A 12,213-nucleotide genomic window follows, 5' to 3' on the forward strand; every position below is an offset into this window, starting at 1 on the left:
CTGTGAGGTGTGTGCTACAGGGCGCTCCATTTTACAGATGAAGAAGCTGAGGTTCAAAGAGATTATGTGATTTATTCAGGTTCCCACAGCTACTAAGTGGCAGAATTTGAATACAGGTCTTCCTGACTCCACATCCGACTATCTTTGTACCACACTCTACTACCTTTCTGAAAATGAACCCTTATATAAGCACAAACATTGAAAACATGCCACAAATGTAAATTTATCTACAAGCATACCCTTACTATACAGTCCTGCATACTCATAGACACAGAGTCACATGCCCTTCAACAATCATGTATACACATACATGTATGCACACTCACACATACATACATGTGCATATTTGTACTCATACACACAGGCATACATTCTCATGCATACACTGACATACATAGCCATACCCTTACACACATGTTCATCGACATGTGCATTACAGAAATTTTTCTTTTTCAACCGAGACTTTTCAGGGAAGCATAAAGTCGTGACTTCTATGGCAGCATTCTTAAACTGTGGGTTGTGGTCCCATGAGGTCGCTGAAGGGGTCTCAAGTGGAAAAAGTTTAAGAAGCCCTGTTCTATGGATTACCGGGAGAACTGTCAGGAGTTGAGAAGATTCAGTCGTTTCTTTTACTTCTCACACCCTGAATATGAGGTTCTTTTTCCAGCTGACCCTCCTGGGAGTTTCTTCTCAGCCTAGGACAGAGCTTCTCAGCTGCCCAGGGAACCTGCATAAGCATCTCCTTACCTTTGCCCCTCTTCAGCAAGGGCTTTCTCAAAACACATCATTCACCTTGAAGCATTACACATTTATCAGATCAGGTAGGAACTGAGTGCCTTTTAAAGCTGGAGCTTTGAAGGACTTTTTTCTGGTCCCTGAATCATCTAGACTCTTGGCTAGAGAAATGTCAGATGGACAGAGGGGAGCCCAGTAAAGGTTGAAAGCAGCCCTTGGGGTACTTTTCAGAAAACGCAGAAACCAGAAAGCTTCTAGGAAGGTTGGTTGAGTGCTGAAGTGGTTTTCCTAAATCACGGGTCTGACCAATATAACTCTCCTACTCAGTGAGTTCCAATGTCTCCCTATTGCATCTAGAGAAAAACAAATTCCTGTTTGACATTTAAAACGCTTGAGAACTTAGTCCCAACCCATCTTTCTGGACCTGGTGTATATTACTCCTTTTCCCACACTCTACAGTCCAGTCAAAATGGCCTTTTTGCCATTCGTCACGTATCACATTCTATGTCTCACTTCTGTGCCTTTGTATAGGGTGCTCCCCTCCCCCTCATGCCTGGAACGCCCTCCTTACTCACCTCTGCCTCTTAGAATCCTTTATTTCCTTTAAAACTCAGCTCAAGGACCATTTTCTACATGAAGTCTTTGCTGAGCCTCCCCCACCCCCAAGACCCAGCTCTGAATGCCCTCATTCCAAAAGTGTTTTGTGTTTATTTCATGTAATCCCATATGTGTGTATATATGTATACATACATATATATACATACACACATACATATAGATACACACACACACACATATATACTTGTTTATGTCCACAAAATTGGAATATAAATTCCTTGGGGGTAGGGACAGTTTCATTTTTTCATTTGTATCTCAAGTCCCTAGTACAGTGTCTGGCACTTAATGAACACTTTCTGATTACTTGAGCGCTTGACTTACTGAGAATGAAGATGTGCTGCAGGCTCTGGAGATGGGAATTCTCATATTCATGCTGTTTCTTCTTGGCCAGCTCCTGAGTCACCATGCATCGGTCACAGAGGCCGGCCCTCAGCCTGAAGTGAGATAGCCACTTAGCTGCTCGCCTCTGTACCAAGGCTGTTCCCTTTCCTCCCTCCCTTCTCACATCTGGCCCATTGGAGGCACCTTTGTCCATGGCCATTTGGGCCTGGGAGGAATCCTAGGTTGGGAAAACCTAAATATAGTTTGGAACTGGAAAGGTGCCCGGAGTGTGCCATGCTCAATTTTGGGTTGTGTTTTAATTCAGAAAGAGGAAGGCAAGAGATCAGAGGAAACCTCTCTGGATAGGTTTCCGTACTTTATATTATTATTATTGTTGTTGTTGTTGTTGTTGTTATTATTATTATTTTTTGGTGAGGCAATCAGGGTTAAGTAACTTGCCCAAGGTCACACAGCTAGTATGTATCAAGTGTCTGAGGTCAGATTTGAACTCAGGTCCTCCTGACTCCAAGGCCAGAACTTCACCTAGCTGCCCCTCCTCACTTTATATTCTACACGTGTTCCTGAAAAGTTGAGTTTAAATGGAATTTTTGTAAAGTGGATCCTATTTTAAATACAACCAGAGATTTCTATGAAAAATACTCTTACAGGGATTCTGTTTATATTCTGGCAGTCCTAATCAATGGAGAGAGTATGGTACAACTGGACTTGAGCTTTACTTCTGTGCCTGCCATTTACTATCTGGGTGTTTGGGCAAATGACTTCACCTTTCACAGCCTCATCTATGAAACAGAAATCATCCTACTTGAACTACCTACCTCACAGAGTGGTTGTAAGGGTCAAGTGAGACCATGTATGTGTTAGCAGTTTGAAGAGTGGGACAGTGTAAAATACCTGAAGTACTATATAAATGATTTCTAGAGAGCTTGATATGTAGGATAATAACTGTAAGCAATAATTAGAATAACCTCTGTTTGGTTGATAAATTTGGATTTTCATTTATGAGAATTATTGGAGAGAGCCCTGAATTAAGAATCAGGAGACCAGAATTCTAGTCCCTTCTTGACTGACAAGTTGCGTAACCTTGTGCAAATTGTTTATCTTTTGGTATATTAGTTTCTTCATCTATAAAAAATCTGTAATAATTCTAGTATCCTCACAGGGGGTTAGTAGAGAATTATATACGGATGGGGCAGAACTTTAAAAATGCTAAAGCTCCATACAAAGGGGAAGCATAAAATCACAGATTGTTAGAGCTAGAATGGTCTTAGATTATGGCTATATATTTATTGTTCACTTGTTTTAGTTGTGTCTGACTCTTCATGATCTCATTGGAGTTTTCTTGGCAAAGATATTGGAGTGATTTGTCATTTCCTGCTCATTTTACAAGTGAGGAAACTGAGGCAAACAGGGTTAAGTGACTTGCCTAGCGGCACATGACTAGTGTCTGAGGCCAGATTTGAACTCAGGAAGATGAGTCTTCCTGACTCCAGGTCTGTCATTCTATCCACTGAGCTACTAAAGTGGGGCTCACCAGTGCTTTTGAAAGACTCTGTATTCTTGGAATCCTTTAAATGAGGCATAATTCCCAAGTTATGTTCTATTCCTAACAAAGGGAGAGTTATTCCAGGACCCGGTGGGGGGCTGCCTGTTCTGCCAGGCAGGACTTACCTGTTCTCTAATACCTTAACATTTTCCTTCAGGGCTTTCTGCTGTTCCCGAAGCTGGTGGTTTTTGGCAAATAGCTCTTCAATCCTCTGGGCATCTCTAATTCAAGAAACAAGGAGGAGACAATGAAAATGACCCTTTGCCTTTAGCAGGGAAAATTTCCAAGTCAGAGGTTTGTTAAAGTTGGCCTGGATAGGGGAAGGGCTGAAGGCAGGGGAATACCAGCTAGGAGGCTATCACAGTAGCCCAGGTGAGAAGAGATGAAGGCCTGACTTGGAATCAGAGAATCACAGGAGTTTTTAATTGGAAAGGATGGTAGAGCCCATCAGGATTAGAGGGAGGATAGCGAGGAAGGTGAGGAGGGAATGAATGAGGGAGCTATTTCCAAGAAAGCATGCATAGGACTTGGTGACTGTGAGAATGTGGTAGATGAAGGGGAAGGTGGAGTCAACACTGAATCGGAGGAAGCTTAGTATAATGGGCAACTAAAGGCACAGTGGATAGAGCTGTGGGCCTGGAGTCTGGCCTCAGACACTATCTGTGTGACCCTGGGCAAGTCACTTCACCCTCTCTGCCTCAGTTGTCTCATTTGTAAAATGAGCTAGAGAAGGAAATGACAAACCACTTCAATATCTTTGCCAAGAAAACCCCTAATAGGGTCATGAAGAGTTGGAGGCTACTGAATAACAACAACAAATTGTATAATGGAAAGATCACTGTTCTGGTAATCAGAGGATCTGGGTTCAAATCTTGGCTGTGCCACTAGCTTGCTGAATGACTGTAGCCCAGTTGCTTAGAATCATTGGATGTAGAGCTATAAGGGATCTTAGAAAGTGTTTAATTCGATTGACATGGAGAAAGATTAAGTGACTTGCGCCAAGTCAGCAGAAGGTAACTGTCAGGGCCAGGTTGTCTGACTTTGCATCTAGGATTGCTGCTACTATGCCGCAGCTGCCTTTCCTTAACTTTACTACTGGTCCTCAGTTTCTTCATTTGGAGAATGAGTAGATTGGAGCAGATAATATCTAAGGTCCTGCCTTACTTAGACATTCTATGACTTCTATACGGTCCATTCATATGAAGGATGGACTATTTCCAATTTGCAAAGGTTGGTTTGCTTCCTCTGCTCTCCCATCTCTGTGGTTCTCTTCCCTTCATGGGTGCTATTATGAGTTTGGTACCCTCAGCCTCCATTTTGAGTCATAAAACTGAGGGACCAGCCATCAACTCCAAGGGAAAAAGCTCAGTATCCCATAGGCTTTGTATATCTCCTGGGGCTGGGTCAGGCTCCCTATAATAGAAAGGGTTTTTGCCAAACCCTGACAAATATTTCCTTGGAAGATTTCCTCTGGCTCCTTAGAGAGAATACCAAGGTTCAGCCCATTCAGCAATGGGGCCCCCTGTTCTGTTGAACTCACCGGCACTTCTCTGTGTTAAGCTCCAACAATTTGTTCTGTAGCCCTGTGAGAGGGAGAGGATGTTAGGATGCAGAGCATTCTATTTTAGAACCAAGACACCATTTATTAAGTGTATGGGCACCTTATCTGGCACAAGGGTGTGGAAATGAAGCTCCATGGTCCTCTTGTGGGGGGAGCTCTACTGGAAAAGGGATGGTAGAATTTCAGCAGTGAGCAAGGGCCTTTCCTGACTGTCTTTAACAATGAATTGCTGTGGTCTCCTATCAAGGCCACGTCTGGGTATTTCCAGAGCTCCAGAGCCCTCCCTCGCCACCCATGTACTTATCTCTCCAGCCCTGGTACTCAGGGAGACACCTTGGTACAGTGGTAAGGGCTCTGAATTTGAAGTCGGAAAATGTGGGTTTGCATTTGCTAGGTAGCTCAGTAGACTGAGCTGCTTGGAATCAGAAAGACCATCTTTGAGAATTCAAATCCAGCCTCAAACATTTATAAGCTGTGTGAGCTGGGGCAAGTCACTTAACCCTGTTTGCCTCAGTTTCTTCATCTGTAAAATGAGCTGGAGAAGGGAATGGAAAACCATTCCAGTATCTTTGCCAAGAAAGCTGTAAATGGGGTCACGAAGAATTGGACATAAGTGAAACGACTGAACAACAAAATTCTGACTCTGTCACTTGCTACGATGACCTTGGGAATAAACACTTAATATTTCTGGGCCTCTGTTTCCTCATCTGAAAAATGAAGGGTTTGGATTAGGTGGCTCCTGAATCCTTCCAGCTTTAAGTCTATAATCCTATATCTTCCCCAGGGGAAGGAGACGCCTCAACAGAGTAGTCCCTCAGTGTGCACCAGTACCTCTGGGCCCAGGCTTCCTGCACACTTATCCTTTCAGTCCTAACCCCTTATCCCAGGGTAACCTGAGTGTTGTTCCTACCCAAACTACTGCTACAATTCAGGGATGGAGGGAGACCTACACAAGGAGGCTGTGTTCTCTTGTCGCAGGAGAACTGTTTATTCTAAAACCAACAAATGCACTTTGTGAGAGGTTGGCTTGGGGGTCCCGTCATTTACACTGCATATGACATGGGTATCCAGAGCCTTCTTTCAGCCAAGGATCATAGGAACATCCCATGGTACACTTAGAAGGTTCTAGTCCTAAAGACTGCATAGCCCACCCTGTGGCCTTGCCCTTATCTCCCTGGAGGCTGGGTCATACCGAGGACTTCTTTCTCATGGACGTCCTTCAACTTGTTCAAACATTCAGCGAAACTGTCCATGGCTGGGACTTGGGTCCTTCTTCTCCCCACTCTTCTTGTGGCAGGTGGAACTTTCTCCTTGGGTCTTATCTCATGTTAGTCTCTGACCTTAAAAAAAATAGTCATTACATATAGAGAGTTTGAGGGGCAGTAGTGAGGGAGCCATGCAGAACCCAAATGGACTTTTTCTTGACTTCATATGAAATTAAATATAAGAATCTGGACAGAGGAAATAATCACTTTTCTATGTGGTAGTCAGCAAAGGTTTCTGGTAAATTATGGCCCTCTAGCCAAGCCTCTCTACTTAGGCAAAGTGAAATGAACAGTGAAATCTACTCCCAAGGCCTTACTGCTCCTTCCTAACCCACCCCCCTTTCCCCCAAACACCCCCCCCCACTCCCCTGCCCCAGTGTAATGAGTGCAATACTGAAATTGGGAGTTTACAAGCTCTGGCTTCAAATAGGAACTTAAAAAATATAACCTGTGTGACCACAGGCAAATTCCTTTAGTTTCTTCAGTTTTCCCTCTTTAAAATAAAAGGGTTAGACTCTCATCTTTTTTTTTTTAGCTCTAAATGCTATCTTTCCATGATTCTCTGATCCAAACCACAATTTCTACCAAGCTTTCAGATATGTTATTGGCTGAATACAAAGAGGACAGATCTGACAGCTGGGCTTGTTGGCATGATAAATTTTGTAGATAGGAGAAAAGGCATTCCCTGTTTTTTAGGCATTGAGAATGAACACACACACACGCACACACACACACACACAGAATCATTTAAAATTTCTGTCACCAACCTTAGCTTGCCATGACTTATGGTTGATTTATTTGTTTGATGTTCTTAATTCCACAACAGAGTACAACAGGCTTGTGACTTGGTTGTTGAACCTAATTAACTTGTGTTTAACAACACACACACGGCAACTTATGAAATCTTTTTTCAAGGCTCGTTTTGGAAACTGACATTGAAGTAATGCCAAATGAAAGCTGATTTATGTGGGATACTGTTTTCCAAGAGAGGGGATCATTTTGGACTGGTTCTGATCTCATTGTGGCCATTTCTTTATTCATGCATCTAGCCATTTATTGGACGAAAAATTATCGAACACCTTCCGTATGCCCAAATTGATGCTCCTGGATGTAAGAGAGTCAGGAGAAAAAGATGTAATCCCTGCCCTCAGGGAGCTCACATCTAGTAGAGAAAGACATGGTTTAGTAGAAAGAGCTTTGCAACTGGCCCCAAGAAATATAAATTTAAATCTTGGCTCCGAATATTTAAACAAAAACAAAACAACGCTCCGCCTCTTAAAAAAACCCAACCAAATAAGCAAAAACAAAATCATGTTACCCTGGGCAAGTCACTTAACTTACTTGTTATAGCAGATGGAGAACTGAACTTGAAGTCCAGCCTGAGTCCAGGAAAACATGGATTTAAATCCTTCTTCAGTCACTGACTAGCTATATGACTTTTGGAAAGTCATTTAACTACTCCCTGCCTCAGTTTCCTTATCTACAAACAAAGGGATAATAAGAACACCTATCTCACAGATTTGCTGTGATGATCAAATAAGATAATGTATTTGGGAACCTTAAAGTACTCTCTAAATCCCAGTTCTCCTTATAAAGAGGTTAAACGTGTTGTCTAGAGCCACTCAAGTTAGAAAACAAAGATGGGAAAAAGAGATAGATCAGACTGAGTATCCCCAGAGGAGTTCTATGCTGGAGGTGCCATGGTTTTGAGGGAATTGAGGGGTTGAATGACAACATGGCTGAAAGATATTTGGAAACAATTGATGATATTATTATTACAAAAAAACCAAGATGATATAGAAAATATCAATAACTACTGACCCATAATCCTACTTTCCTATCTCTCAAAAAAACCTTTGTAATAATAACTGACATGTATCTGGAGCTTCAGAATTTGCAACCCACTTTATAAACATCTCTGTTGAGAATCACAACAGATCTATGAGGCAGGTACATCAAACATTATTATCTACGATGGTCATTGTTATTGCCAAATCCCCAATTGCCCATGGTCACATGGCTTATAAGTATCAAAGGTAGGAGTATAATGAAGATCTTCTTATCTCTGAGTCTAAATATCTATTCTTTCTACCACCTTGCCTCTCCTTTAGCAGATGAATCTACATGTGCATTGAGGTTTTTTAATTAATTAATTTATTTTTAGTTTTCAACATTCACTTTCATAAACTTTTGAGTTTTAAATTTTCTCCTCCTCCCACCCCAAGACAGTGTGCAATCTGATATAGGCTCTAAGCATATATTCCTATTAAAGATATTTTCACATTAAGTTATGTTTTAAAGAAGAATTAGAACCAATAGGAGAAACCATAAGAAAGAAGAAACAAAACAAAACAGAAGAAAAAAAAAGAAGAGCAAATACTATTCTTTGAACTGTATTCAGACTCATAGTTCTTTCTTTGGATGTGGATAACATTTTCCATCATCAGATTTTTGGAGATGTCTTAGATTCTTACATTGCTGAGAAGAGCTAAGTTTATCAAAGTTAGTCATCGCACAGTGTGACTGTTACTGTGTACAATGTTTTCCTGGTTCTGCTCACTTCACTCAGCATCAGTCATACAAGTCTTTTCAGGTTTTTCTGAAGTCCACTTGATCATCATTTCTTACAGCACAATAGTATTCCATTATATTCATATATTACAACTTGTTCAGCCATTCCCCAATTGATGGACATCCCCTCAATTTCCAATTCTTTGCCACCACAAAAAGAGCTGCTATAAATATTTTTGTAAATGTGGGTCCTTTCCCCATTTTTGTAATCTTTTGGGGATACAGCACTAGAAGTGGTATTGCTGGGTCAATGCCCTTTGGACATAGTTCCAAATTGCTCTCCACAATGGTTGGATCAGTTCACAACTCCACCAACAATACATTAGTGTTCCAATTTTCCCACATCTCCAACATTTTGTCATGTTAGCCAATCTGATAGTTGTGATGTGGTACCTCAGAGTTGTTTTGATTTGCATTTCTCTAATCATTAGTGATTTAGAGAATTTTTTCATATGACTATAGAGAGCTTTAATTTCTTCCTCTGAAGACTTCCTGTTTGTATGCTTTGACCATTTCTCAATTGGGGAATGACTTGTATTCTTATAAATTTGACTTAGTTCTCTATATATTTAAGAAATAAGGCCCTTATCAGAGACATTGGTTGTAAAAATTCTTTCCCAGTTTTCTGCTTCACTCCTAATCTTGGCTGCATTGGCTTTGTTTGTGCAAAACCTTTTCAATTTAATGTAATCAAAATTGTCCATTTCACATTTCATAGTGTTCTCTATCTCTTGTTTGGCCATAAATTCTTCTGTTTTCCATAAATCTGACAAGTAAACTATTCCTTGTTTGATTGAGGATATTTTTTCTGAAAGTGTTAGAAAGATATTAGGTAGACTTTAAAAATAATATTCCATAGCAGATCCACATCTTTTCAGTGATACAATCAATTGAAAGCTGCAGGTATTACTGTATTTATTCTCAGTTGGCTTCAAAAAAAAATTGAGAAGAGCAAAAGTACTCTTCTAGGGGCAGCTAGGTGGCACAGTGGATAGAGCACCGGCCCTGAAGTCAGGAGGGCCTGAGTTCAAATCTGGTCTCAGACCAAACACTTGACACTTACTAGCTGTGTGACCCTGGGCAAGTTATTTAACCCCAATTGCCTTAAAACAGTTGTCCAATCCCCTAAAAGTACTCTTGGGGCAGTTAGGTGGCACAGTGGATACAGCACTGGCCCTGGAGGCAGGAGGACTTGAGTTTAAATATGGCTCAGATATGTAACATTCACTAGCTGTGTGATGCTGGGCAAGTCACTTAACCCCAATTGCCTCACCAAAAGAAAAAAAAAGTACTCTTCTAACAAGGTGTCATATACATATATGTATATACATATACATACATACATACATACACACACACACACACACACACACACACACACATATATATATGTATGTATGTATGTATATATGACATTGATTAAGTGACTTGCCCAGCGTCACACAGCTAGTAAGTGTCAAGTGTCTGAGGTCAGATTTGAATTCAGGTCCTCCTGACTCCAATGCTAGGGCTCTATGCACTGTGCCCCCTAGCTGCCCCTTCTCACATATATTTTAAAAATCATATAGGCTTCCCTGAAAGAAGTTAACAATAGTGATAACTTTGACAGCTTTCTGATTAATATTAAGTAAGGCACAAAACAGGTACATGCTTGCCAAAAATGTTTGCCACTTTGATGTAAAGATTAAATCAAGGAAGGATTCAATGTATGGTAAAATTCTCCAGATTTCCTGTCTGCAGATGATATTGTTGATTGTATTAAGATGCAAAGCACCACAGAGTCTCCTCAGTGAGATTCAGAATCTTGCAAAAGCATAAGAAAAACACAGTGGCTGGAGAATACCTGTTATAAAGATTATTATATGTAGTTGGATGGATAGCCCGTAGGTCCATCAGTATGTGTATATATGTATACACACATATGCATATATAAACATATAAATATATATGAATATGTGTATATATATACACACATTATATATACACATATATTTATATACATCTTCTACAGACATTTTGTATGGACAACAATCTGAGTCCAGAATTGAATAAGAGCAAAGTAGAGCAAGCTGGATTAAATTTGGGAAACTGAACAATGCTTTTAATGACCCCAAACTCAAGGAAACTAAAAAAGAATAACTAGTGGTGCCATGAATCATGGGATATGATATCTGAAGAATAAAATTTGAGAGTTACCCAAATGGCGACAGAGGGGACCATGGTGGGCACAAGTAGGGTATGGCATATTGCCAATGAAGAATTGTTAGCTAGGTGGTGCTATGGATAGAGCTGGAGAAGGAAATGACAAACCACGCCAGTATCTTGACTGAGAAGACCTCAAATGGGTTATGAAGAGTCAGACATGACTGAAAATGACTAAACGGCATCAACAATGAAGAATTATGCAGAATAAGTTTCATAAAAGGATATTATTTGATGGATGTAGGACAGATCAAAGGTGGTTATCTTTTATGTAACCAGTGGACAGCCTGCATGCTCTATTTCGTTAATACAATGTTAACAGAGGTAGAGTTAGGTACCCAGTATATTGGTGGGAACCCCATGGAGGATTAATTGAAGGACATAGACAATTATTGCATAGGATGAGCAAACATGTATGTGTTGTCATCTGTATCATTGGAACAAAAATGATAAGGATGTCAATTAAGTCACAGATCCATTTTAAGTATCAAAATAAATGTGAGCTATTGCTTAGGCCACTAGGTAAGAATGGCCCGGAAGAGGCCCTTCTCTCCCAACTTTCTTGCTGATTTTGCCTTTCTCTTCCTCATCATCTTTCCTCATCCTCTGTGAACACTGCGTCCTCCTATCCCCACCCCTTTAGGAAGGAACCCCAAATCCCTACTCTCCCAGGACCCTCAGGGCTACTCTCTTCTTCTCAATGATGGCAGGCTGGGCTCCTCCAGGTTCACTGCCCTACAATGCAGATATTGCTGCTTACATTTGGGTGAGTTGGGAATCACCACCTATAGTCCTCCTGATAAGATGGAGGACTACCAAGTCTTACTATGCCTTGTCACTATGATCCTTCTGGCCTTACAAATTACTCTGCCACTATAGTATTCTGAGCCCCAGGCACTTCCATCTGATCCACTAATGCACCCTAAAGGACAAGACTGCCATCCACCCAGCTACTGCAGCCTTAGGACTTATGGACCTTTCTATCCATCTTGCAGCTGCTCCCTCTAATATCTGTTGTATCTTCATATCTGGAGTATGAGTTTGAGAGGAGGCGCTGTCTCATTTTCTATTTCTATCCCCAATATTTAGCACAGTGTTTGGCATATAACAAGTGTTTAATACATCAATTTTCTTTCATTTATTTATTCTATAAGTTATTATTATTATTATTATTAATACTATTACTATTAGTAAACAATTATGTAACTTTTTTTTCCCCACTGGACCTGTGATTTCATTGGTACAGGGAACTTCCAATGAGGAAATTCTTACCTGGGCAAGTCAACACCTGCTTGTAACATAGGGTCTTGGAGAGTTGTCTGAGGTACTAAGAAGACAAATGACTTACCCAGAGTCATGCAGCCAGTTCCTGTCAG

The 12,213-nt window shown here is 40.8% G+C and overlaps 1 protein-coding gene across 1 annotated transcript in view; it reads right to left on the reverse strand.

Moving 5' to 3' along the window:
• RBBP8NL (RBBP8 N-terminal like) overlaps window positions 1-12,213 on the reverse strand; it is a 74,434-nt gene that overhangs the window by 40,263 nt on the left and 21,958 nt on the right. Inside the window, exons 2-5 of the mRNA XM_020981532.2 lie at window positions 5,992-6,139; window positions 4,779-4,821; window positions 3,364-3,459; window positions 1,675-1,787 (exon numbers count right to left, since the gene is read on the reverse strand). Coding sequence (XP_020837191.1) covers window positions 1,675-1,787; window positions 3,364-3,459; window positions 4,779-4,821; window positions 5,992-6,052 — 313 coding nt within the window. The 5' untranslated portion in view covers window positions 6,053-6,139. The remainder of the gene's footprint in view (window positions 1-1,674; window positions 1,788-3,363; window positions 3,460-4,778; window positions 4,822-5,991; window positions 6,140-12,213) is intronic.

The sequence above is a fragment of the Phascolarctos cinereus genome, unplaced genomic scaffold, assembly GCF_003287225.1.
Source record: "Phascolarctos cinereus isolate Bilbo 61053 unplaced genomic scaffold, phaCin_HiC Scaffold_2;HRSCAF=192, whole genome shotgun sequence".
Taxonomy (NCBI): domain Eukaryota; kingdom Metazoa; phylum Chordata; class Mammalia; order Diprotodontia; family Phascolarctidae; genus Phascolarctos; species Phascolarctos cinereus.